The sequence below is a fragment of the Salmo trutta genome, chromosome 23 (assembly GCF_901001165.1).
Source record: "Salmo trutta chromosome 23, fSalTru1.1, whole genome shotgun sequence".
Classification (NCBI taxonomy): domain Eukaryota; kingdom Metazoa; phylum Chordata; class Actinopteri; order Salmoniformes; family Salmonidae; genus Salmo; species Salmo trutta.
The window spans coordinates 25227315-25254829 of record NC_042979.1 but is presented as its reverse complement, the minus strand read 5'-3'; the positions used below and the strand labels follow the sequence as shown (position 1 = coordinate 25254829).

At 44.2% G+C, this 27515-nt stretch overlaps 1 protein-coding gene and 1 long non-coding RNA gene across 2 annotated transcripts; both read left to right on the top strand.

The window, feature by feature from the left end:
* The first annotated feature begins 621 nt into the window (after nucleotides 1-621).
* LOC115160284 (uncharacterized) lies at nucleotides 622-15696 on the top strand. Its single transcript, XM_029710645.1, has 7 exons — nucleotides 622-754; nucleotides 12641-12797; nucleotides 13122-13298; nucleotides 13510-13680; nucleotides 14395-14565; nucleotides 15011-15113; nucleotides 15602-15696. Exons 2-7 carry the CDS (start codon nucleotides 12777-12779, stop codon nucleotides 15694-15696), a joined length of 738 nt encoding a protein of 245 aa, XP_029566505.1. The 5' UTR covers nucleotides 622-754; nucleotides 12641-12776.
* A 3577-nt stretch (nucleotides 15697-19273) lies between these two features.
* LOC115159665 (uncharacterized) lies at nucleotides 19274-27325 on the top strand. Its single transcript, XR_003868928.1, has 8 exons — nucleotides 19274-19437; nucleotides 20657-20809; nucleotides 21005-21082; nucleotides 21448-21564; nucleotides 21776-21903; nucleotides 22137-22252; nucleotides 25219-25379; nucleotides 25845-27325. It is a non-coding gene; the product is annotated as an uncharacterized LOC115159665 (long non-coding RNA).
* Nucleotides 27326-27515: the final 190 nt, after the last annotated feature.

Below are 27515 nucleotides of genomic sequence, written 5' to 3'. Positions count from 1 at the left end.
TGAGAGAGGTGCTGCTGAGCAGTACAGACGGACCCCCTCCCTCCTCAACCCCCAATGGGCCCCACAGGCTCCTAAACTCCACGGTGCCAGAGGACTTCAGATGCCCACAACAGGCCAGCTCTCTGGTACAGCAGCTGCAGGTACATACACAGAGAGTAGGACCACACCACAGGCACACGCTCAGACTAACTCTGATTCCTTAACATTCTGACAGACTCAGACTTACTCTGATTCCTTAGCATTCTGACATACTCAGACTAACTCTGATTTCTTAGCATTCTGACAGACTCAGACTAACTCTGGTTCCTTAGCATTCTGACAGACTCAGACTAACTCTGATTCCTTAGCATTCTGACAGACTCAGACTAACTCTGATTCCTTAGCATTCTGACAGACTCAGACTAACTCTGATTCCTTAGCATTCTGACAGACTCAGACTAACTCCGATTCCTTAGCATTCTGACAGACTCAGACTAACTCTGATTCCTTAGCATTCTGACAGACTCAGACGCAAAGGCTAAACAACTTTCCGTGTCTTCCACACACTGACACTAATTCACTGAATGATGCTCCAATTGTCTAGCTCAGAGTAGTACGTCTACTTCCTATCCAGCTCATGGCCTTGACTATTATCCTCCCTCCTCTCTTTCTTTCCCCCTCTTTTCTCTAGGAGGACTACAACAGGCTGCTGACCAAGTATGCTGAGACAGAGAACACTATTGATCGGATGCGTCTGGAAGCCAAGGCAGTCTATGTGTGTGTGTGTGTGTGTGTGTGTGTGTGTGTGTGTGTGTGTGTGTGTGTGTGTGTGTGTGTGTGTGTGTGTGTGTGTGTGTGTGTGTGTCGATCAATCAAATGTATTTATAAAGCCCTTCTTACATCAGCTGATGTCACAAAGTGCTGTACAGAAACCCAGCCTAAAACCCCAAACAGCAAGCAATGCAGGTGTAGAAGCACGGTGGCTTTGAAAAACTCCCTAGAAAGGCCAGAACCTAGGAAGAAACCTAGAGAGGAACCAGGCTATGAGGGGTGGCCAGTCCTCTTCTGGCTGTGCCGGGTGGAGATTATAACAGAACATGGCCAAGATGTTCAAATGTTCATAGATGACCAGCAGGGTCAAATAATAATAATCACAGATGTTGTCAAGGGTGCAATAGGTCAGCACCTCAGGAGTAAATGTCAGTTGGCTTTTCATAGTCGATCATTCAGAGTATCTCTACCGCTCCTGCTGTCTATAGAAAGACAGAAAACAGCAGGTCTGGGATAGGTAGCACGTCCGGTGAACAGGTCAGGGTTCCATAGCCGCAGGCAGAACAGTTGAAACTGGAGCAGCAGCACGGCCAGGTAGACTGGGGAAGGCAAGGAGTCCTCAGGCATGGTCCTAGGGAGAAAGAAAGAAAGAAAGAAAGAAAGAAAGAAAGAAAGAAAGAAAGAAAGAAAGAAAGAAAGAAAGAAAGAAAGAAAGAAAGAAAGAAAGAAAGAAAGAAAGAAAGAAAGAAAGAAAGAAAGAAAGAAAGAAAGAAAGAAAGAAAGAAAGAAAGAAAGAAAGAAAGAAAGAAAGAAAGAAAGAAAGAAAGAAAGAAAGAAAGAGCGAAAGAAAGAAAGAAAGAAAGAAAGAAAAGAGAACTAGAGAGAGCTGTCACAGTTGTCTTCATGAATGGACCAAGGCGCAGCAGGTATGTGAATACTCATGGTTATATTTTACCAAAAAAAGGAGGAGTAGAGCATCCACTTGAAAAACCCAATGACGGTGACAACAGTAGCAGTTTTACAGGCTATACACGCAGTGTAAAAACAACCACCCACAACCCCAAAGAAAAACACACACACCTATATAGGACTTCCAATCAAAGGCAACTATACACACCTGCCTTCAATTGGAAGTCCCAATCATCCACAAACATTCACAACACAAACATGCCACGTCCTGACCCCAAAACTAAAACACTAGCGCCATCTGCTGGTCAGGACGTGACAGTACCCCCCCCAACAAAAAACCCATAAACAATAACCCCTAAACACTAAGGGAGGGTGGCTGCCGTCACCAACGGCACTGTGCTACACCCTCCCTCCCCAACCCACCTATCCTGGAGGTGGCTCAGGTGCAGGCCGTTCCTGGCTGTCGGGGCAGTCTGGCAGCTCGGGGCGGTCTGGCAGCTCGGGGCGGTCTGGGCAGTCTGGCAGCTCGGGACAGTCGGGGCAGTCTGGCAGCTCGGGGCAGTCTGGCAGCTCGGGACAGTCTGGGCAGTCTGGCAGTTCGGGACAGTCTGGGCAGTCTGGCAGTCTGGCAGCTCTGGGCAGTCTGGCAGCTCGGGACAGTCTGGCAGCTCGGGACAGTCTGGCAGCTCGGGACAGTCTGGCAGCTCGGGACAGTCTGGGCAGTCTGGCAGTTCGGGGCAGTCTGGGGCAGTCTGGGGCAGTCTGGGGCAGTCTGGGGCAGTCTGGCAGTTCAGGGCAGTCTGGCCACTCCGGCAGTTCAGGGCAGTCTGGCCACTCCGGCAGTTCAGCGCAGTCTGGCCACTCCGGCAGTTCAGCGCAGTCTGGCTACTCCGGCAGTTCAGCGCAGTCTGGCCACTCCGGCAGTTCAGCGCAGTCTGGCCACTCCGGCAGTTCAGCGCAGTCTGGCCACTCCGGCGACTGTTGACTGGCGGGCAGCTCCGACGACTGTTGACTGGCGGGCAGCTCCGACGACTGTTGACTGGCGGGCAGCTCCGACGACTGTTGACTGGCGGGCAGCTCCGACGACTGTTGACTGGCGGGCAACTCTGACGACTGTTGACTGGCGGGCAGCTCTGACGACTGTTGACTGGCGGGCAGCTCTGACGACTGTTGACTGGCGGGCAGCTCTGACGACTGTTGACTGGCGGGCAGCTCTGACGACTGTTGACTGGCGGGCAGCTCCTGCCGACTGTTGACTGGCGGGCAGCTCCTGCCCCGTCAAACAGCCCTTGTGCCCCCCCCCCCTAAAAAATTATTGGGGATGCCTCTCGGTCTCCCTAAACTCCTCCATCGCCCTGGAAACGCTCCTCCTGAGCTCTGCCCACGTCCATCCTTCCTCCCGCTGCTTGGTCCTGTGTAGGTGGGTGGTTCTGTCACAGTTGTCTTCATGAATGGACCAAGGCGCAGCAGGTATGTGAATACTCATGGTTATTTATTACCAAAAAAAGGAGTAGAGCATCCACTTGAAAAACCCAATGACGGTGACAACAGTAGCAGTTTTACAGGCTATACACGCAGTGTAAAAACAACCACCCACAACCCCAAAGAAAAACACACACACATATATAGGACTTCCAATCAAAGGCAACTATACACACCTGCCTTCAATTGGAAGTCCCAATCATCCACAAACATTCACAACACAAACATGCCACGTCCTGACCCCAAAACTAAAACACTAGCGCCATCTGCTGGTCAGGACGTGACAAGAGCATACTTATATTCACACAGGACACCGGATAAGACAATGTTTCACTCCAGATATAACAGACTGACCCTAGCCCCCCAACACATAAACTACTGCAGCATAAACACTGGAGGCTGAGACAGGAGGGGTCGGGAGACTCCGACAATACCCCCGGACAGGGCCAAACAGGCAGGATATAACCCCACCCACTTTGCCAAAGCACAGCCCCCACACCACTAAAGGGATATCTTCAACCACCAACTTACCATCCTGAGACAATGCAGAGTATAGCCCACAAAGACCTCCGCCACGGCACAACCCAAGGCGGGGTGCCAACCCGGACAGGAAGATCACGTCAGTGACTCAACCCACTCAAGTGACGCACCCCTCCTAGGGATGGCATGGAAGAGCACCAGTAAGCCTGTGACTAAGCCCCTGTAATAGCGTTAGAGGCAGAGAATCCCAGTGGAGAGAGGGGAACCGGCCAGGCAGAGACAGCAAGGGCGGTTCGTAGCTCCAGTGCCTTTCCCTTCACCTTCACACTCCTGGGCCAGACTACACTCAATCATAGGACCTACTGAAGAAATGAGTCTTCAATAAAGACTTAAAGGTTGAGACCGAGTCTGCGTCTCTCACAGTGGTAGGCAGATCATTCCATAAAAATGGAGCTCTATAGGAGAAAGCCCTGCCTCCAGCTGTTTGCTTAGAAATTCTAGGGACAGTAAGGAGGCCTGCATCTTGTGACTGTAGCGTACGTGTAGGTATGTATGGCAGGACCAAATCGGAAAGATAGGTAGGGGCAAGCCCATGTAATGCTTTGTAGGTTAGCAGTAAAACCTTAAAATCAGCCCTTGCCTTAACAGGAAGCCAGTGTAGAGATGTCAAGGCTTTCGGAAGGATCAGACCAATACGCAGCGTGATCGTAGTTCCACATCTTTTATTCAGTTGTGAAACTAATGCTATAAACCATAAACTTGAAATACAAAAAAACAAGAAAGCAGTGACGCAGAGCAGGCATACACTACTCACAAAATAATCACCCACAAAACACCAGTGGGACAAACATCAACTTAAATATGGCCTCCAATTAGAGACAACGACAACCGGCGGCCTCTAATTGGAGGTCATGCCAAACAAAAATTTACCTAGAAATACAAAACTATAAACTAAACATAGAAATACAAAAATGGACAAATACCCCCTGTCACGCCCTGACCTACTGTACCATAGAAAATAACAACTTACTACGGTCAGGACGTGACAAGAGAGGCTGGCACTGGAGTAATATGATCAATTCTTTTGGTTCTAGTCAAGATTCTAGAGGCCGTGTTTAGCACTAACTGAAGTTTATTTAATGCTTTATCCGGGTAGCCGGAAAGTAGAGCATTGCAGTAGTCTACCTAAAAGCACAGATTAATTTTTCTGCATCATTTCTGGACAGAAAGTTTCTGATTTTTGCAATGTTACGTGGATGGAAAAAAGCTGTCCTTGAAACAGTCTTGATATGTTTGTCAAAAGAGAGGTCGGGGTCCAGAGTAACGCAGAGGTCCTTCACAGTTTTATTTGAGACGACTGTACAACCATCAAGATTAATTGTCAGATTCAACAGAAGATCTCTTTGTTTCTTGGGACCAAGAACAAGCATCTCTGTTTTGTAAAAGTAGAACATTTGCAGCCATCCACTTCCTTATGTCTGAAACACAGGCTTCCAGGGAGGGCAACTTTGGGGCTTCACCATGTTTCATCGAAATGTACAGCTGTGTCTCATCCGCATAGCAGTGAAAGTTAACATTATGTTTCTGAATGACATCACCAAGAGGTAAAATACATAGTGAAAACAATAGTGGTCCTAAAACAGAGCCTTGTGGAACACCGACATTTACAGTTGATTTGTCAGAGGACAAACCATCCACAGAGACAAACTGATATCTTTCCAACAGATAAGATCTAAACCAGGCCAGAACTTGTCCCTGTAGACCAATTTGGGTTTCCAATCTCTTCAAAAGAATGTGGTGATCGATGGTATAAAAAGTAGCACTAAGGTCTAGGAGCACGAGGACAGATGCAGAGCCTCAGTCTGACACCATTAAAAGGTAATTTACCACCTTCACAAGTGCAGTCTCAGTGCTATGATGGGGTCTAAAACCAGACTGAAGCATTTCGTATACATTGTTTGTCTTTAGGAAAGCAGTAAGTTGCTGCGATAGTTTTTTATATTTTCTGGGTCAAGGTTTGGCTTTTTCAAGAGAGACTTTATTACTGCCACTTTTAGTGAGTTTGGTACACATCCAGTGGATAGAGAGACATTTATTATGTTCAACATAGGAGGGCCAAGCACAGGAAGCAGCTCTTTCAGTAGTTTAATTGGAATAGGGTCCAGTATGCAGCTTGAAGGTTTAGAGGCCATGATTATTTTCATCAATGTGTCAAGAGATATAGTACTAAAAAACTTGAGTGTCTCCCTTGATCCTAGGTCCTGGCAGAGTTGTGCAGACTCAGGACAACTGAGCTTTGGAGGAATAAACAGATTTAAGTCCGTAATTTGCTTTCTAATGATCATGATCTTTTCCTCAAAGAAGTTTATGAATTTATCACTGCTGAAGTGAAAGCCATCCTCTCATGGGGAGTGCTGATTTTTAGTTAGCTTTGCGACAGTATCAAAAAGAAATGTTGGATTGTTCTTATTTTCCTCAATTAAGTTGGAAAAAAGGATGATCGAGCAGCAGTGAGGGCTCTTCGATACTGCACGGTACTGTCTTTCCAAGCTAGTTGGAAGACTTCCAGTTTGGTGTAGCGCCATTTCTGTTCCAATTTTCTGGAAGCTTGCTTCAGAGCCCGGGTATTTTCTGTATACCAGGGAGCTAGTTTCTTATGACAAATGTTTTTTGTTTTTAAGGGTGCGACTGCATCTAGGGTATTGCGCAAGGTTAAATTGAGTTCCTCAGTTAGGTGGTTAACTGATTTTTGTACTCTGATGTCCTTGGTTAGGCAGAGGGAGTCTGGAAGGTCATCTAGGAATCTTTGGGTTGTCTGAGAATTTATATCACGACTTTTGATGATCCTTGGTTGTGGTCTGAGCAGATTGTTTGTTTCGATTGCAAATGTAATAAAATGGTGGTCCGATAGTCCATGATTATGAGGAAAAACATTAAGATCCACAACATTTATTCCACGGGACAAAACTAGGTCCAGAGTATGACTGTGGCAGTGAGTAGGTCCGGAGACATGTTGGACAAAACCCATTGAGTCGATGATGGCTCCGAAAGCCTTTTGGAGTGAGTCTGTGGACTTTTCCATGTGAATATTAAAGTCACCAAAAATTTGAATATTATCTGCCATGACTACAAGATCCGATAAGAATTCAGGGAACTCAGTGAGGAATGCTGTATATGGCCCAGGAGGCCTGTAAACAGTAGCTATAAAAAGTGATTGAGTAGGTTGCATAGATTTCATGACTAGAAGCTCAAAAGATGAAAACATCGGGGGGTTTTTGTAAATTGAAATTTGCTATCATAAATGTTAGCAACACCTCCGCCTTTGCGGGATGCGCGGGGGATATGGTCACTAGTGTAACCAGGAGGTGAGGCCTCATTTAACACAGTAAATTAATCGCCTAGTGGTTAGAGCATTGGACTAGCAACCGAAAGGTTGCAAGTTCAAATCCCTGAGCTGATAAGGTACAAATCTGTCGTTCTGACCCTGAACAAGGCAGTTAACCCACTGTTCCTAGGCCGTCATTGAAAATAAGAATTTGCTCTTAACCTGTCTGGGGTATGTGGGACGATTTCGTCCCACCTACGTAACAGCTACTGATATTCCAGTGGCGCGATTTTTGAATCGTTAGAAATACTATTACTTCAATTTCTCAAACATATGACTATTTTACAGCTATTTAAAGACAAGAATCTCGTTAATCTAACCCCACTGTCCGATTTCAAAAAGGCTTTACAACGAAAGCAAAACATTAGATTATGTCAGCAGAGTGCCCAGCCAGAAAAAATCAGACAGCCATTTTTCAAGCTAGCATATCATGTCACATAAACCCAAACCACAGCTAAATGCAGCACTAACCTTTGATGATCTTCATCAGATGACACACCTAGGACATTGTGTTATACAATACATGCATGTCTGTTCAATCAAGTTCATATTTATATCAAAAAACAGCTTTTTGCATTAGCATGTGACGTTCAGAAAACGCATAACCCCCGGCAAACTTCCGTTGAATTTACTAACAGTTTGCTAAATTACTCACGATAAACGTTCACAAAAAGCATAACAATTATTTTAAGAATTATAGATACATTACTCCTCTATGCACTCGATATGTCCGATTTTAAAATAGCTTTTCGGATGAAGCACATTTTGCAATAATCTAAGTACATAGCCCGGCATTACAGGGCTAGCTATTTAGATACCCACCCAGGTCAGCATCCACCAAAATCACATTTCCTATAAGAAAAATGTTCTTACCTTGCTTGTTCTTCATCAGAATACACTGCCAGGACTTCTACTTCAATAACAAATGTTGGTTTGGTCCCAAATAATCCATCGTTATATCCAAACAGCGACGTTTTGTTCGTGAGTTCTAGAATGCTTCTTCCCGGTTTCGTGCATGGTGCATTGGCGTGTCAAAAATGTCTAAATATTCCATTACCGTACTTCGAAGCATGTCAACCGCTGTTTAAAACCAATTTTTATGCCATTTATGTCGTAGAGAAGTGATAATATTCCGACCGGGAGTATGCATTGAGCCTAAACAGCCGAATAAAATTTCTCCTCAGAAGCGACTCATGCACGCGCATCATTCAAAGGTCCTCGGAGCATCCACTTACAAAAGGCGATAATATGTTTCAACCTGAGGCTCCCTCGTAAACCTTCAGTTATTTCGCGGGCTCTGAGAGCCTATTGGAGCCCTGGGAATTGTCACGTTACAGCTAAGATCCTTACTTTTCAATAAAAAGATGCAAGACGCACGACTCCTTGTCAGACAGGGTACTTCCTGCTTGAAACCTTGTCAGGTTTTTGCCTGCCATAGGAGTTCTGTTATACTCACAGACACCATTCAAACAGTTTTAGAAAATTCAGAGTGTTTTCTATCCAAACCTGAACAATAATATGCATATTCTAGCTTCTGAGTTGGTGTAGGAGGCAGTTAAAAATGGGAACATATTTTTCCAAAATTCTCAATACTGCCCCCTAGCCCAGACAGGTTTTAACTGACTTGCCTAGTTAAATAAAGGTAAAATAAATGTTCCAGTCAGGCCAATCACATCAAGATTATGATCAGTGATTAGTTAATTGACAATAACTGCCTTGGAAGTGAGGGATCTAACATTAAGTAGCCCTATTTTGAGATGTGAGGTATCACAATCTCTTTCAATAATGGCAGGAATGGAGGAGGTCTATATTCCAGTGAGATTGCTAAGGCGAACACTGCCATGTTTAGTTTTGCCCAACTTAGGTCGATGCACAGACATGGTCTCAATGGGGATAGCTGAGCTGACTACATTGACTGTGCTAGTGGCAGACTCCACTAAGCTGGCAGGCTGGCTAACCGCCTTCTGCCTGGCCTGCACCCTATCTCATTGTGAAGCTAGAGGAGTTAGAGCCCTGTCTATGTTCGTAGATAAGATGAGAGCACCCCTCCAGCAAGGATGGAGTCCGTCACTCCTCAACAGGCCAAGCTTGGTCCTGATAGTGGGTGAGTCCCAGAAAGAGGGCCCATTATCTACAAATTCTATCATTTGGGAGGGGCAGAAAACAGTTTTCAACCAGCAATTGAGTTGTGAGACTCTGCTGTAGAGCTCATCACTCCCACTAACTGGGAGGGGGCCAGAGACAATTACTCGATGCCGACACATCTTTCTAGCTGATTTACACGCTGAAGCTATGTTGTGCTTGGTGACCTCTGACTGTTTCATCCTAACATCGTTGGTGCCGACGTGGATAACAATATCCCTACACTCTCTAAACTCGCCAGTTTCAGCTTTAGCCAGCACCATCTTCAGATTAGCCTTAACGTTGGTAGCCCTGCCCCCTGGTAAACAGTGTATGATCGCTGGATGATTTGTTTTAAGTCTAATACTGCAGGTAATGGAGTCGCCAATGACTAGGGTTTTCAATTTGTCAGAGTTAATGGTGGGAGGCTTCGGCGTCTCAGACCCCGTAACGGGAGGAGTAGAGACCAGAGAAGGCTCGGCCTCTGACTCCGACTCGCTGCTTAATGGGGAGAACCGGTTGAAAGTTTTTAACGGCTGAATGAGCGACACTGGTTGAGCATTCCTACAGCATTTCCTTCCAGAAGCCAAGAGAAAATTGTCCAGCTGCGGGGACTGTGCGAGGGGATTTATACTACTATCTGTACTTACTGGTGGCACAGACGCTGTTTCTTCATTTCCTACACTTAAATGACCCTTGCCTAATGATTGCGTCTGAACTTGGGCTTGCAGCACAGCTATCCTTGCCGTAAGGTGATCGTTCTCCTGTACAGAGTACAGCGACTGCAATGAGAAGGCATCATGTTAATGTTACTACTTAGCTTCGGCTGGTGGAGGTGAAAAAGTTGAATGAAAAAAAGTAGAGCGAGGAAAATCAAAAAAGATAAACCGTAATTAAAAAGTAAAAAACGTAAATTTGGTAGGTAGCAAAGTAAGGTTAGCAACAAAACGCACAGCAGCACGTAAACAAGTCTACAAGTTGTGACCGGAAATTACGTGTCTAATAATATGTGCACAGGTAAGATCAGGGATATTGCCTCTGTGTATTGAAACAGGTTGGTATTTGTCAGCACACAGGTGTGTCATCATTGTCAGCACACAGGTGTGTCATCACGATACCTGTATGTGCTACAAAACTTCCATTGAGCAATTGGACATAGACAGAGTTTTCTGTTCAAGGTCCAGGGGCTGTATGTATCAAGCATCTCAGTATAAGTGCTGATCTAGGATCAGTTCTGCCTTTTTGATCACAATGAGAAGATGACATGGACGGTGGGACACTGCTACTCAGACGCTTGATTCATACAGCCCCTGACCAATGCTAAGCTTGAGATCAGTGTAACACTGAACACTCCCTCCATCTCCTCTGTGGTGTATGTTGTGTCTGGCACACAGAGGGGTTATATTTAGTCCTCAAATTAAATCACATTGTATTGGTCACATGCTTCATAAACAACAGGTGTAGACTAACAGTGAAACGCTTGCTTACGGGTCCTTCCCGACAATGCAGAGAGAAAGGAAATAATACAAAAGTAAACCGTAATAATACAATTAATAATAAATTACAATGAGTAATGATAACTTGGCTATATACACGGAGTACTAGTACCGAGTCGATGTGCAGATGTATGAGGTAATTGAGGTAGATATACACATGTAGCTATGAATAAAGTAAGAGATAGTAAAAAGTAGCAGCAGCGTATGCGATGAGTCAAAAAAAGTTTGTGCAAAAAGGGTGATGTACTGGGCCGTATGCATGACCCGCTGTAGTGCCTTGCAGTCGAATGCCAGACAGTTTCCATACCAAACAGTGATGCAGCCAGTCAAAATGCTCTCAATGGTGCAGCTGTATAACTTTTTGAGGATTTGAGGGCCCACGCCAAATCTTTTTCTCTCTGCTCTGCATCTGAATGCAGTCCATATGAAAGACAACACAAAACAGATGGGGGGGGGGGCACTCCAGTGGACTGTATGATTCTAGCCTGTTTAAACATCCTAAATGCACCCTATTCCCATTCAGGGCTCTGGTCAAAAGTAGTGCACTATACGATATCGGATGCCATTTAGGACACAGCTTGTTTCAGAGGGCACCCTACATGAACAATACACTACCTACTGAAGAAATACACCAGCCTCTGTTGTTGTTGGACTATTCTCAGCACCTCTGAAGAGCCACATTGGTATTTTGGGTCAAATGAAAGAATTACGCCCTCAAAGTATGTTATGGAAAGGGAGTTGTAAAAAGACAGTAGCAAACAGAGTTTGTGGTGGTAGAACCCAAGGAAAGTTGGGTTCTCATGTAGCTCAAAAAGCTATAAAATAAGATACAAATTCTAGCACACTGCATTATTACTAGAACTTCTTTAAATGCTGCTTGTGTATCACAGTTTACTATTTGGTTAGATGGTTAACAACACCACTTAGCTTTTGCGATTTGGTTGGTAGGTCTTCATTTCTCTCTAACCCCAATACTAGACACACACTAAATAGACCCATTCTGTCATGTGGGATACAGTCAAGTGACCCTGCGGTTCACATTAGAACAATCGCATGCATTGATTTTGCCCTCATGACACAGTCAAGGAAACAGGAAATGAAGACATTGATTTCAGAGCCCTGTAGGGGAGTCCTCTTCAGATGGACAGTGTAGTGACAGTTTGTTTTCATAGTCTTGGTTATTCACAGTCATTGATTTGAAGTGGAAACTAAGGCTCGCACACATCGTATCGAATGTGGCTCTAGGAGGAGTATTCCTTCCTCCTGTCCTCTGTCCCATATCCCTTCTCCAGCTGCACAACACTCTACTCTTAATACTATGTCATATCAGCATAGCCCCTCCTACTCTTCTCCTTGCCCACACAAGCACACAGCCATCAGTCTCTCTCCTCCTTCTGGAGACATAATAGTGTAGATATGCAGGGAAGGCCAATTCAATCCTAATCCTTTATCGAACACAGCCCAATATGTGCTTGTATGAAAATGATTAAATGGCTGTTTCTGACAGTTAGCCTATTCTCCATTCTGTTCGGTGGGAACTGGGTAGTCATGGCAGGTGTGTTTGTTGAGATGGTGCTACACAGACACTCTGGGAGGTCAAGCAGAGGTCACTGTGATTTACTGACTCAAGGGCTTACCAGAGAGGGGCAGTCAGCTTCAGCCACAGCCATCACTAACTAACCCACTCTGTCCAATCAAAGTTCTATCATCCTGAGACTGAGTCTGAGAGGGGTTGTGATAAAACCTCTCCACAAAATGGAGGATGTGATGGATACACATACACATAGATATACAGAGGCTAGAGCCACCCCATAGACTTCAGACTTTTCTATTTTGAAAAGCATATCTCCTCCAAGATAGCATAACTATCAAGGTCTTTATTTAAATCCCTGCCTCTGTCCCTACAGCTTATGACTCAAACAAATGTAGCCTATCGTTTACCTAATTTATGTTTAGGTGGCATAAATCTCATTGATTTGACATCTGTTTCTCTCTGTGGTTTTGTCTCTCTCTCCAGATGGGCCTCTACTCTGACCCTCCCAATTGCAGTCACGCTGTCCAATCAGGTGTGCTCCATGAAGGTTAAAAAGTCATGACCTTAACCTTTCCCCAAGCTCAGAGGGCAGAGCTCAGCTCAGGCTCCATTCACCTGAATGAACAGGCTGCCCACCAAGGTACAAACAGTCATCTTAGAATGACTTTATGTGTCCCAAATGGCACCTTAATCCATTTATAGTGTACTACTTTTGAAAAGAGCCCTATGGGTAATAGGCTAACATTGGGGACCCAGATAAAATTTGGGACACAGCTATTGCTTTGTTTAAATATGTTCTTACACTCCTTTGACAGTTGATTCTGCCTCTTATGTGTGGATGCAAGCAAGAGTAGCTGCTGCATGAGCAACAGCCAATGGGGATCCTAATAAAGAAATCATTCAACAATTCTTCACACATTTCAATTGTCCTTTAGTGCAAACCTATTTTCTCTCCACACTAAAGGACCTGGTGGAATCTCCCCTGTCCGTCCCTCCTCAACGGCCTCCTCTTCCTCCAGAAGCCTGGGCCCTGGAGTTGGAGAGGGCTCTCTCAAAGCAGACTGACAGATTCCTTCACCAGGTGCAGACATTTGAAGAGCTCCTGAGGAAAGGGAAACCCAAACCGTTTGAGCAGATGGAGGTATTGTTCTGATATTTATCTCCCATGAGTCTTGCAAATAGAGGAGCATCTCCAAGTGCTAAATAGCCAACTATTATAGAAAGGGTCTATTAGAACATGCTGTGTAAACTGTTCCATATAGTGGGAATGAGAACATTCAAGTGTGTGTGTGTGTGTGTGTGTGTGTGTGTGTGTGTGTGTGTGTGTGTGTGTGTGTGTGTGTGTGTGATAGGGAGTTGGAGGGCCGTATATTCCAGTGTGGGATGCGTTGGAGGAGCTCAAAGAGCAGGTGGAGCAGACTGAACAGGACCGACCCACCTCAGAGGCCCCTCCCACTCTACCGCCTTACCCCACCCCCTACTCCATGCCAGCAGGGGGCAGCAAGCACATGCCACTCCCTGAGGTACCATGACAACACAGCTACTGAAGAAACTACATTAGATTATTCACTATTCTATACTATACTATCTCACAGAATGGAGGCCTGCCTTTCGAAGACCTCTGTCTTGCTTACTCTCTCTTTCACTATCTCTCTTTCTCTCTCTCACTATCTCTCTGTCTTTCTCTCTCTCACTAGCTCTCTCTCTAGAGCCCAGTGTTACCTCTCCCTGGGGAGTTGGGGGGGGGGGGTTAGCTCGGCTAGCGGAGAGAGCGAGGGAGTGGAGGGAGGGATGGGAGAGGAGGAGGCACTGCCGTCCCTTCTCCTCCATCCTTTAGGTCACAAACACAAATGTGTAGAGAGAGACTTCAGCTTACAGATGTACCAGTAAGACTCCATCAATTTTAGACTCTTTGAGATTTGGAAAAACAAAAAATTTGGGATATGGACTTGCATTTGTTTTTGGACAAAAATTAGAAGAAATTAGCATTTGGAGACAGTGGCCAGGTAAACAAAACCAAAGCATGGATTGCTGTCTTACCTTGTCCATAGACCACTTACAGAGTAAGGAAATATATAATTTTGTAATTTGGGTGAACTATCCTTTTAAAGAAGTCTTGTCTGTATATGTAGAACAGAAGTATTCTAAAGTAGCCAATTGATCAATATAGTAGTAATTTCAATATCAGTTTGCTTGTAAATACCACATCCAAAGGCTCTGTCTCTTCCAACTACCAGAGTTTCAGGGAGGTGCCCAGACTGCTAGACCTGGATCTGACAGAGGGAGACCATGACTCTCCTGATGCAGGAGAAGAAGCCACACATGCAGGCGGTGAGGGGACAAGAGAGGGACCACACCCAGGGACCAGGAGGGAGGAGGGAGGAGGGCCACACAAGTCTCCCTCAGAGGTGAGTCTGAACTCACTGCACCAGGGTTGTATTCACTAGGAACCAAACTGAACCAAACGGATGCAAACGGGCTGAAACAGAGAGTGACTATCTAAATCAAATGTATTTATATAGCCCTTCTTACATCAGCTGATATATCAAAGTGCTGTACAGAAACCCAGCCTAAGCCCCCAAACAGCAAGCAATGCAGGTGTAGAAGCACTTGTTGTCGTTTTACGTTGCAAAACGTTTTGCTACGGTGTGCAGACTGTGCACTAATGAATTCGACCCAGGACAACACTGCCTCTAAATGCTGATCATAAACTCTTACCCAGCTCCTGAAATGTATTCTTTTTTTAATACTCTATTATTTGTTTTCAGACAGCCAATGCTAGGTCAGAAGGACGCTACATTCATCCCAATGGCAAGACCAAGGACCAGCAAATCAGTTCTTTGTTCCCCTAAGGACCTCAGCCAATCCACTGCATTTCATGGCTCGCCTGCCAATGACAGCAAGAGGTCAGAGGTCAGGAAGTCTCGTGGCAGCAGTCTCACCAGTCTGGGGGAGAGTACTGCGTCAGAGAGGAGGGGCTCCAAACTGCAGCCTGGGACCAGGAGAGTGTCATCTCAGGTCAATTACTTGAGAGACTGTATCAAGCTTCCATTACATTTTTGACTGCTTATTCACCTATCTGGTGTCTGCTGTGAAAGACATAGTCATGACTGAAAACACAATGTAATTGCATCTAACTTGTTTCCAAAACATGTTCAACCAACAAAGAAATATCTGAATTTTTACTTTTTAGTAATTTAACTGACACTCTTATCCATAGCTAGGTGGGACAACCACATATCATAGGCATAGTAAGTACATTTTTCCTCAATAAAGTAGCTATCAGCAAAGTCAGAGCTAGTAAGTGGGGAAAAAGTGTATAGGTCTATGCATATGAATAATAATGTTGAATAATAAGAATGTTGTTCATTTATCTTGGCAATTCAGCAATATCTTCTAAACCAGCAAGAGTAAATTGTCTCTCAAACCCTCTGTGTGGAATAGGACAGGATCATCTCACCAGAGATGTGGGCTCTGAGAGCAGTCACCTGACTCCTGCAGCACCCAGTCCCTTCCACCAGATGGCCACAGTGAGGTGAGCTACTCTCCTACTCCTTCCCTCTCTCCAGTCAGTGTCTTGGCTGTAATTCTCACGGAACCTCACATCACATTCCTCACACTCTCTCTCTCTTTCACACACACACACACAGCTCTGTACCGTGCCCTTACATTGTCCCTAGTTGCCTATCTAAACTCCTTCCCTGTTTTGTTCCTAATTATAGTTGCCTAAATCAAATCAAATTGTATTTGTCACGTGCGCCAAATACAACAGGTGTAGTAGACCTTACAGTGAAATGCATACTTACATGCCCTTAACCAACAATGCCGTTTTAAGAAAAATAAGTGTTAAGAAAGTATTTACTTTCTATGGAAGAACTTTGAATGTCTTTGAACTTCAGAGTTGGTTTAACGTTGGACCATAGTGCAGATGAGCAGTAGAATTAAAAACATGTCTTACCTTTTTGTAGCTCATAAATCCAATGTGAAACGTGATAACTATGGTATCCTTAACTAGCATTGAAAAAGTTAATACATTCTTTTAAACATCTCTCCCTAATTTCTGAATCATGCTTGTAACGTTGTCAGGAGGCTACAGTAACATATGTAACGTTGTCAGGAGGCTACAGTAACCTATGTAACGTTGTCAGGAGGCTACAGTAATCTATGTAACGTTGTCAGTAGGCTACAGTAATCTATGTAACGTTGTCAGGAGGCTACAGTAACCTATGTAACGTTGTCAGGAGGCTACAGTAACCTATGTAACGTTGTCAGGAGGCTCCAGTAACCTATGTAACGTTGTCAGGAGGCTACAGTAACCTATGTAACGTTGTCAGTAGGCTACAGTAATCTATGTAACGTTGTCAGGAGGCTACAGTAACCTATGTAACGTTGTCAGGAGGCTACAGTAACCTATGTAACGTTGTCAGGAGGCTCCAGTAACCTATGTAACGTTGTCAGGAGGCTACAGTAATCTATGTAACGTTGTCAGGAGGCTACAGTAATCTATGTAACGTTGTCAGGAGGCTACAGTAACCTATGTAACGTTGTCAGGAGGCTACAGTAACCTATGTAACGTTGTCAGGAGGCTACAGTAATCTATGTAACGTTGTCAGGAGGCTACAGAAACCTATGTAACGTTGTCAGGAGGCTACAGTAATCTATGTAACGTTGTCAGGAGGCTACAGTAACCTATGTAACGTTGTCAGGAGGCTACAGTAATCTATGTAACGTTGTCAGGAGGCTACAGTAATCTATGTAACGTTGTCAGGAGGCTACAGTAACCTATGTAACGTTGTCAGGAGGCTACAGTAACCTATGTAACGTTGTCAGGAGGCTACAGTAACCTATGTAACGTTGTCAGGAGGCTACAGTAACCTATGTAACGTTGTCAGGAGGCTACAGTAACCTATGTAACGTTGTCAGGAGGCTACAGTAACCTATGTAACGTTGTCAGGAGGCTACAGTAATCTATGTAACGTTGTCAGGAGGCTACAGTAACCTATGTAACGTTGTCAGGAGGCTACAGTAACCTATGTAACTGTCACATCCTGACCAGCAGAGGGAGCAATTGGATTAGTTTTGGTCAGGATGTGGCAGGGTTTTTGTGTGTGTGAATGGTTGTGTTGGTGATTAGGACTCCCAATTGCCTTTGATTGGGAGTCCTATATAGGAGTGTGTGTTTTTCTTTGGGGTTGTGGGTAATTGTTTCTGTTCAGTGTGATATGCTGTCAGTACTGTTTAGCTGTCGGTATTTTCTTGTTTTTGTAGTGTTCCAGTGATCGTTTTTTAATTAAAATTATGAACACTAACTCTGCTGCACCTTGGTCCACTTCTCTCCATGACGACAGCTGTGACAGAATTACCCACCAAACCAGGACCAAGCAGCAGAGGAACGAGGAGGAAGGATGGACGTGGGCAGAGATAAGGAGGAGCGTTTCCAGGGCTATGGAAGAGTTTAGTAAACTCGAGAGGCAGCCCCAAGATTTTTTTTTGGGGGGGGGGCACAAGGGCTGTTTGACGGGGCGAGGATGGAGCCCCAGGCCAGCTCCCCGTACCCTGTTTAGGCTGAATCAGACTGGACAGGTCCCGTGCTTTGGGGTTGGGGCTGTGGTGAGGCCTGGGATTTTCAGGCCGGTATGTAACGTTGCCAGGGGGCTACAGTAACCTATGTAACGTTGTCAGGAGGCTACAGTAATCTATGTAACGTTGTCAGGAGGCTACAGTAACCTATGTAACGTTGCCAGGAGGCTACAGTAACCTATGTAACGTTGTCAGGAGGCTACAGTAACCTATGTAACGTTGTCAGGAGGCTACAGTAACCTATGTAACGTTGTCAGGAGGCTACAGTAACCTATGTAACATTGTCAGGAGGCTACAGTAATCTATGAAACGTTGTCAGGAGGCTACAGTAATCTATGTAACGTTGTCAGGAGGCTCCAGTAACCTACGTAACATTGTCAGGAGGCTACAGTAATCTATGTAACGTTGTCATGAGGCTACAGTAACCTATGTAACGTTGTCAGGAGGCTACAGTAACCTATGTAACGTTGTCATGAGGATACAGTAACCTATGTAACGTTGTCAGGAGGCTACAGTAACCTATGTAACGTTGTCAGGAGGCTACAGTAACCTATAACGTTGTCAGGAGGCTACAGTAACCTATGTAACGTTGTCAGGAGGCTACAGTAATCTATGTAACGTTGTCAGGAGGCTACAGTAACCTATGTAACGTTGTCAGGAGGCTACAGTAACCTATGTAACGTTGTCAGGAGGCTACAGTAACCTATGTAACGTTGTCAGGAGGCTACAGTAACCTATGTAACGTTGTCAGGAGGCTACAGTAACCTATGTAACGTTGTCAGGAGGCTACAGTAATCTATGAAACGTTGTCAGGAGGCTACAGTAATCTATGTAACGTTGTCAGGAGGCTCCAGTAACCTATGTAACGTTGTCAGGAGGCTACAGTAACCTATGTAACGTTGTCAGGAGGCTACAGTAACCTATGTAACGTTGTCAGGAGGCTACAGTAACCTATGTAACGTTGTCAGGAGGCTACAGTAACCTATAACGTTGTTAGGAGGCTACAGTAACCTATATAACGTTGTCAGGAGGCTACAGTAATCTATGTAACGTTGTCAGGAGGCTATAGTAACCTATGTAACGTTGTCAGGAGGCTACAGTAATCTATGTAACGTTGTCAGGAGGTTACAGTAACCTATGTAACATTGTCAGGAGGCTACAGTAACTTATGCTTCAGTGTGGAGGTGCAAGTAGCCTACACACACTCACACCCAGTGGCAAATACGTTTTTTAGTGACGGAGTGAGTGCTTTGCATAGGCGCTTTGTTAGGATTTTTGTGGGACTGGAAACAAATGCCTGAAACGTAAAATAAAGCTATTAACCAATTCCCATGCTTTTAAAAGAAAGGTTCTGTTGTAGAACAGCATAGATCACTTTAGATCCCTCAAATAATTGTGTTCTTTTCTGGTTTTCGATTCTGTTCCCTGAACCAGTTCTAACCCTACCTAAGAACACATGAAAACATTGTGTAATGAAGCACTAATATCTGTCTGTCTAGTAACTACACAGTCTACTCTGTGTCAGAAGCATTTACCCTCCTGAGATCAAGCAGGGAGGCTAGCTGTTTGGCAATGTTTCTTTGTCAGTGTCAGTTTATTTGATCCTCCACCTCTCCCCTACCCTCTTTTAAAACCCTCTCTCCTCCTTCTCTCCTCCATCCCCCTCGGGCCCTGAGCTTTGGTCAGTTGACTAATTGCAAGTGAGTCTCTCTCTCTCTCTCTCTCTCTCTCTGTCTCTCTCTCTCTCTCTCTCTCTCTGTCTCTCTCTCTCTCTCTCTCTCTCTGTGTCTCTCTCTCTCTCTCTCTCTCTCTCTCTCTCTCTCTCTCTCTCTCTCCTCTCTCTCTCTCTCTCTTCTCTCTCTCTCTCTCTCTCCTTTTATGCTGAGAGTGTTGGCTGGTTGGTGTCTTGCTTCTATCTGGGAAAAGGGGTTATTGCATTGGATCCTACCAGAGCCATATATTTATTATGTATTATATTATATATTTATATTTATTCTAAATATCTGGATCCTTCAGTGTTGGCTGGTATTTCAGTGTGTTTCTAATGTGTGGCCTCCCATGGGCAGGTAGAGTTTGATACATCAAGTGAAATGCCAGAAAACCTGAGTCATTTTTACGTTATGTGTGATTTGATTTCTTTACAGACTTAAAAGCTAGTAAATGTGGAGACTCGGGGGGGTAAATACATACCCAATGTTGACTCTTGCATGGCGTGACACTGCATGAGTGGACCCTGCTTGTTGACTCACATATTAATTGGAATGAGTTTAGCAAAATAATGTGTATGGTTTGGCTTGGAATGTCAAATCGATTTGGTTAGCTGGGTCAATTGTAAGTTTTAACACCTATAACACACTTGTGGTGATATTACTTCAATATTACTAACTACAATATTTGGAACAAGTACCATTACTGATCGAGTTTGAACAAAGTTGTGAGGTAGAGAGAGCATCCCCACTTTATATGTATGTCACGTCCTGACCAGTAAAAGGGGTCTTTTGTAATTGTAGTATGGTCAGGGCGTGGCAGGGGGTGTTTGTTTTGTGTGTTTTGGGGTTTTTGGTTCTAGGGGATTTTGGCTCTAGTTTTCTATTTCTATGTTTCTTTTTCTATGTGTGGCCAGGTATGGCTTCCAATCAGAGGCAGGTGTCTTTCGTTGTCTCTGATTGGAAGCCATACTTAGGCAGCCTGTATTTCCTTTGGGTTTGTGGGTGGTTATTTTCTGTATAGCCTGTGTGCCTTACGGAACTGTTTAGTCATTTGTTTATTTTGTTTTGAGTGTTCTCTCTAAATAAAGAGGAAAGATGAGCACTATACCCGCTGCATTTTGGTCACCGTTCATCGACGTCTGTGACAATGTACTCGTGTGTGTGTGTGTGTGTGTGTGTGTGTGTGTGTGTGTGCAAATCTGTGTCCCAGTGAAGCCATCCAGTCTCTACAAGTGGAAGTGAGCAGACTGAAAGTGCGACTAGAGGGCAGTCTGAGATAGACCAACCCTCCCAGTCTTGTCAGAGCTCCCCCCTCAGCCCAGAACGACCACACACACCCTCTCAGCTGAACACCTTGCATTAGGTTGGCCGTTTTTTTTTTTTTTTTTAAGTGAGATTTCATCATACATGTGTTACTGTTGAAACAGGTTAATTGCCATTTCTACTGTCCCTTAGGGCTCTGGTCAAAAGTAGTACACTATATAGGGAATAGGGTCCCATTGTCTTCTTTCACCATATTGATTTTGTAATGTTCCTTTGGATGCCTCTCCTCTCTCAGGTTTGCTCAGCGAAGGAGCGATGGTGGTAGAGAGAGGAAGAGGGACTACGAGCAGGAGGAGGAGGATAGGGCTCTGAGGTTAACTCCTAGAACATCAGCTTTTGTACCTCGACAGCCTCTAAGACCTGAACTGGATATCAGGAAGTCATGGGCTGTATCCCAAATGTTACCCTATTCCCTATAGGGCTTTGGTCAAAAGTAGTGCACTTTATAGGGAGTAGGGTGCCATTTGGGACTCACATGGGACACGGATTACCCTTTACATACATATATACAGTACACTACACAATACACTTCCCAATACACTTCACATTACACTTCAACTATACATTTCACAACACACTTAACTATACATTCATCATTCACTAGAGTGTTATTTTTGCTGGGTACCCTAGGTGTAAGTCATCTGGCAAAATATTGATTTTTGTTTGTTTTATCTCCAGCGACAGATTCGGTGCATGCCCAGTCCACACTCAGATATCGGTCCTCCAGACGTATCCCAGAGTCCCCTGCATCACGTGGCAGAGCAGAGACAGTCAGGAACAGAGGAGCCCACAACAGTAAGAACGACTTCTGTTTGAATATAAGAATATATACCAATTAGTAGACCCATTTATCCCAAGTGAATGTGCATACATTTTACCTACGGGTGGTCAAACCCACTATCCTGGCGTTGCAAGAGTCATACTCTACCAACTGAGCTACACTAGGCTACATGTTGATATGAATGTAAAATATAGTATTTTCATCTGTATTGTATTGTGATTGCAGGGCAGAATGTCAGTATGTCTGTAGGTGGAGGTGGGTATGCTGGTGATGAACCTGACTGTAGAGGGAGGCAGGTCCCTATATATGTCTACAGTATGCTCCACAGACAGACACCCATGGACACACTACATGTAAGAGATTCTCTCTCAGGCTACATAGCAAATGGCATTCTATTCCCTATATAGTGTACTACGCATACGGCTTTGGTCAAAAGTAGTACAATACATAGGGAATAAGGTGCCAGCTGGGTCGCATTCTCAGACTGTGGTGTAATGGTAGTTTGTGTGTCACAGTGTCACTGTGTCGTCTCCACTCCTTTCTGCTCTGTCTTTATTCTTCTTTCTCTTTTCTTCTGACTGACAAGACCAGAAGAGGGTGATGGTGACACTGAGGCTATCCACAGTCACACTGGTCTTCATTCTCATCAATGTTCTATGTGTGGGAGGTCTGAGACATATTGGAACACAAGCAGTGAACACGGTGAGCAACAGACATGCCCTTATTAACATCAAGTCCTCCTATAGCTATCTACTGTCCACTCGCCATTCCCTCCAGTATGGCGCCGGAGGGAATGGTGGCCGTTTTACGGGCTCCTGACAAATTGTGCTACTCTGTGTATTTTTGGGCACTAATCTTAACTTTTTTTGTACATAATGTTTCCACAATCCTTTCCTATAACCGAATAGAGCATCTGGACATCTGAACAGCTATCACTATTTGGAGGAGGACTTCTACTTCAATGAGTCAGAGGCGAAAGACATATTGATTATCATGGACCAGGCCCAAATCCCCGACACTTGAAGAAGGAGGAGACGGTGCTATAGAGGCCGATGTGCTGGATACCTGACGAGACTTCGTTGGAGAGTGGATAAATCACCTCTAACCTCCGTTCTATTGGTGAAACTCAAACAGGAAGTACCAGTGACGCACTCAATACAGAAGTGGTTCGATGAAGCGGATGCTAAGCTACAGGACTGTTTCACTAGCACAGACTGTAATATGTTCTGGGATTCATCCGATGGCATTGAGGAGTTTACCACATCAGTCATCAGCTTCATTAATAAGTGTATCAACGATGTTGTCCCCACAGTGACCTTATGTACAGTTGAAGTCAGAAGTTTACATACACCTTAGCCAAATACATTTAAACTCACTTTTCACAATTCCTGACATTTAATCCTAGTAAATATTCCCTGTCTTAGGTCAGTTAGGATCACCACTTTATTTTAAGAATGTGAAATGTCAGAATAATAGTAGAGAGAATGATTTATTTCAGCTTGTATTTCTTTCATCACATTCCCAGTGGGTCAGAAGTTTACATACACTCAATTAGTATTTGGTAGTATTGCCGTTAAATTGTTTAACTTGGGTCAAATGTTTTGGGTAGCCTTCCACAAGCTTCCCACAATACGCTGGGTTAATTTGGGCCCATTCCTCCTGACAGAGCTGGTGTAACGGAGTCAAGTTTGTAGGCCTCCTTGCTCGCACACACTTTTTTAGTTCTGCTCACAAATGTTCTATAGGATTGAGGTCAGGGCTTTGTTATGGCCACTCCAATACCTTGACTTTATTGTCCTTATGCCATTTTGCCACAACTTTGGAAGTATGCTTGGGGTCATTGTCCATTTGGAAGACCCATTTGTGACCATGCTTTAACTTCCTGACTGATGTCTTGAGATGTTGCTTCAATATATCCACATCATTTTCCTCCCTCATGATGCCATCTATTTTGTGAAGTGCACCAGTCCCTCCTGCAGCAAAGCACCCCCACAACATGATGCTGCCACCCCCGTGCTTCACGGTTGGGATGGTGTTCTTCGGCTTGCAAGCCTCCCCCTTTTTTCTCCAAACATAACAATGGTCATTATGGTTGAACAGTTCTATTTTTGTTTCATCAGACCAGAGGACATTTCTTCAAAAAGTACGCTCTTTGTCCCCATGTGCAGCTTTAAACCGTAGTCTGGCTTTTTTATGGCGGTTTTGGAGCAGTGGCTTCATCCTTGCTGAGTGGCCTTTCAGGTTATGTCGATATAGGACTGTACATTCGTCTCTAGGAGACAGAATGTGTCTCTTACATAAGTATTCAGACCCTTTGCTTTGAGACCGGATTGTGTTGAGGCACAGCTCTGGGGAAGGGTACCAAAAAATGTCTGCAGCATTGAAGGTCCCCAAGAACACAGTGGCCTCCGTTCTTTTCTTAAATGGAATAGGTCTGGAACCACCAAGACTCTTACAAGAGCTGGGCGCCCGGCCAAACAGAGTCATCGGGGGAGAAAGGCCATGGTCAGGGAGGTGACCAAGAAACCAATGGTCACTCTGAAAGAGCTCCAGAGTTCCTCTTTGGAGATGGGAGAACCTTCCAGAAACCCAACAACTCTGCAGCACTCCACCCATTAGGCCAGACGGAAGCCACTCTTCAGTAAAAGGCACATGACAGCCTGCTTGGAGTTTGCCAAAAGGCACCTAAAGAACTCTCAGACCGTGAGAAACAAGATTCTCTGGTCTGATGAAACCAAGATTGAACGCTTTGGCCTGAATGCAAAGTGTCACGTCTGGAGGAAACCTGGCACCATCCCTACGGTGAGGCATGGTGTTGGCAGCATCATGCTGTGGGGATGGTTTTCAGCGGCAGGGACTCGGTATCTAGGGAAAGATGAACGGAGCAAAGTACAGAGAGATCCTTGATGAAAATCTGCTCCAGAGTGCTCAGGACCTCGGACTTGGGCGAAGGTTTACCTTCCAACGGGACAACAACCCTAAGCACACAGCTAAGACAACGCAGGATGCCCTTCACTGGCCCAGCCAGAGCCTGAATGTCCTTGAGTGGCCCAGCCAGAGGCCGGACTTGAACCTGATCGAACATCTCCGGAGAGACCTGAAAATAGCTGTGCAGCGATGTTCCCCATACAACCTGACAGAGCTGAGAGGATCTGCAGAGAAGAATGGGAGAAACTCCCCAAATACAGGTGTGCCAAGCTTGTGCCAAGCGTCATACCCAATAAGACTTGAGGCTGTAATCGCTGCCAAAGGTGCTTCAGCAAAACACTGAGTAAAGGGTCTGAGTACTTATGTAAATGTGATGTTTCAGTTAAAAATAATTAATAAATTAGCAAAAATGTCAACAAAAAAAACCCAACGTTTTTTTCCTTTGTCATTATGGTTATTGTGAGTAGATTGATGAGGGACATTTTTTTTTACATCCATTTTAGAATAAGGCTGTAATGTGGCAAAATATGTAAAATGTTTTTTCGACTATTTCTCTTTTCTTTTCTTTGCATTGTAGGGACGGCCCGTATGTGAGCATTCCACTGTTAGTCTACACCTGTTGTTTACGAAGCATGACAAATACAATTGTATTTTATTTGATTCAATTCCTGTTTTCTGTTGTGTTTAAACGCTTTGTCATTTTAATTGACAACAAGCCTGTGTTGATTTCTGCATTGCAGACCGGAGGACGGAGAGAGAGACACGGGTCCCGCCCACAGAGGCACCCGGCCAATGAGCTCTCCCCACAGAGATGTGAGAGGCATGTCCTTTGTAGCCCCGACCCTTCCATGCTGGGCAGTGTGCCGCTGGTCCATTGTGTGCCAGTGTGCCCGCCAGTTCTGTGAGTTCCCTGCTCTCTCTCTCTTTTTCTTTCTTTCTTTCTTTCTTTCTTTCTTTCTTTCTTTCTTTCTTTTTTTCTCTCTTTCTTCCTCCGGACATGAAAAGTGTCAATTAGGTTAATTAATCATTTCGCTACAACCCCCTCTTCATCTGCTGCCAACCCTAATGAAATCTCTGAGTTGAGACACAGACTCACCACTTAATGGTGACAACACGAGCAAGCAGCACACTTATGTGGATGAACTCCTGCAGGTGCAGGAGTTAATATTTTTTCCAAAATACTGACTTGAGGAAATAGGTGCTTACGTTTTGCATTAATCCTCTAATAGTTTTATTAGTGTGAATATTTGAATCACACATAAGTATCTGTCATGATTTCAGCATTGTTTAATATCCCACTTTCTCCCCCTATGTAGTAAGACGAGTAGTAAGTAAGTGTAGTTAGAATCTGTCCTGTTCCCTGCAGGTACTACTCCAGCCCAGTGATAAAGGCAGCTCCATCCCACCCCCAGCCCATCTGTGTGTCTCTGAGTGGGGGTGTGGCCTCTGGAGTCAGGGGTTGTGAGCAGGTCAGAGGTGGAGCTGGCCGTTCCGTCTGCTGACCAGCGCTCTCTGAGCCATGCCGTTGAGGCGGCCAGGGGGATGAGGGAGGCCTCCAAACGCATGGCCCGCTCCATCGCCGCTGAACTGCACCACCAGAAGGCGCTGTCACAGTCCTGCATGCACAGATGGATCAGACCAGAAATACACCAGGGTCATATTTATTAGGCACCAAGCAGAAGAAAACCGACTGAAACGGGGAGGGACTTCCTGAATTTGTCCAATAAGAAACGCTTGTTTCCGTTTCCGTTGCAAAACGTTTTGTTACGGTTTGCACTAATGAATACGACTAGGCAAGTCTTTGGACTAACCACTGTGAGGACACAGATGTCTCTAAATGTGCCGTTATGTGTACTGTACACTTAATATTCGGTGTAAGAGTTTGATATGTGGAGTAACATGAAGCAAGGGACTGGGTACGGATATTAGGACCTCAACCCAGTCATTAAGCCGCTGGCTTCTTTGGACCTATTTGATCGTCACCCAGTGGCTCAGCACTGATAGTAAGGTAGGGTCTACACACACTGTACTTTATACAGGTTACTACAGGTTATAGGTTACTTTGTACAGTACATGTTATAGCTTTAGATCAAAGGTGGAGTGCCAATATTGCCATCTCCGGTATCATCTAGAAACAACAAAAATTCATCTCTTACTCATAAAATGCACTAGAATCTGAATTATTTATATATGAATGATTTACGTTTCAAAATAACGGACATATGCTCGTTGTTTGTTTAGTTTGCTTTGAAACCTGGAATATTCTTTTCACATTTGTTTTGTTACATTTGAACAATGACTGTGACAAAGACAAAATAAATAGCTGCTATGGATCTTCAGGTGAGGAGATTAACTACTCACACGTTGATTTCTTCCATTTTTTTACCCTAATTTATTGATTCTAAATAATTTGTTTTGTATTTTGTTCTTGATCATTTGTGTATTGTGTGTAATATTTAGTTAATACGGTTACTAATTGGTGTCAGTGTTACAGTAGTGTAAACTTGTACCCATCAGGAAAATATTTTATCCGAAAAATAAGCACGTTTGTGTATTAATAGAGTTTGTGTTGAACACAAAAATAAGATTTCAGAAATACACATTTATAGGATTTCAGAAATGCAGATTTGGAAAAATCTAGATTCTGGTATATTTTGTACTTTTGTACTGATTGATTATCAAATGATTTTTGTTCAAATATTTTGTAGTAAAACATTTGTATTTCTGATTTGAAGCCAAATAAATGTTGATGTTAAAACAGAACACAGAACACTTTATAATGTCACATTCTTGAAACAGTTTTCTATATTTCTCTGGTAATACTGAGTACATGACAGTATGCACCTGTCTCTAATGGTTTGCAAAGTTGTACTAATAGTTGTTATTAAGTAAAGCTAACTAATAGTTGTTATTAAGTAAGGCTGACTAATAGTTGTTATTAAGGCTAACTAATAGTTGTTATTAAGTAAAGCTAACTAATAGTTGTTATTAAGTAAGGCTGACTAATAGTTGTTATTAAGTAAGGCTGACTAATAGT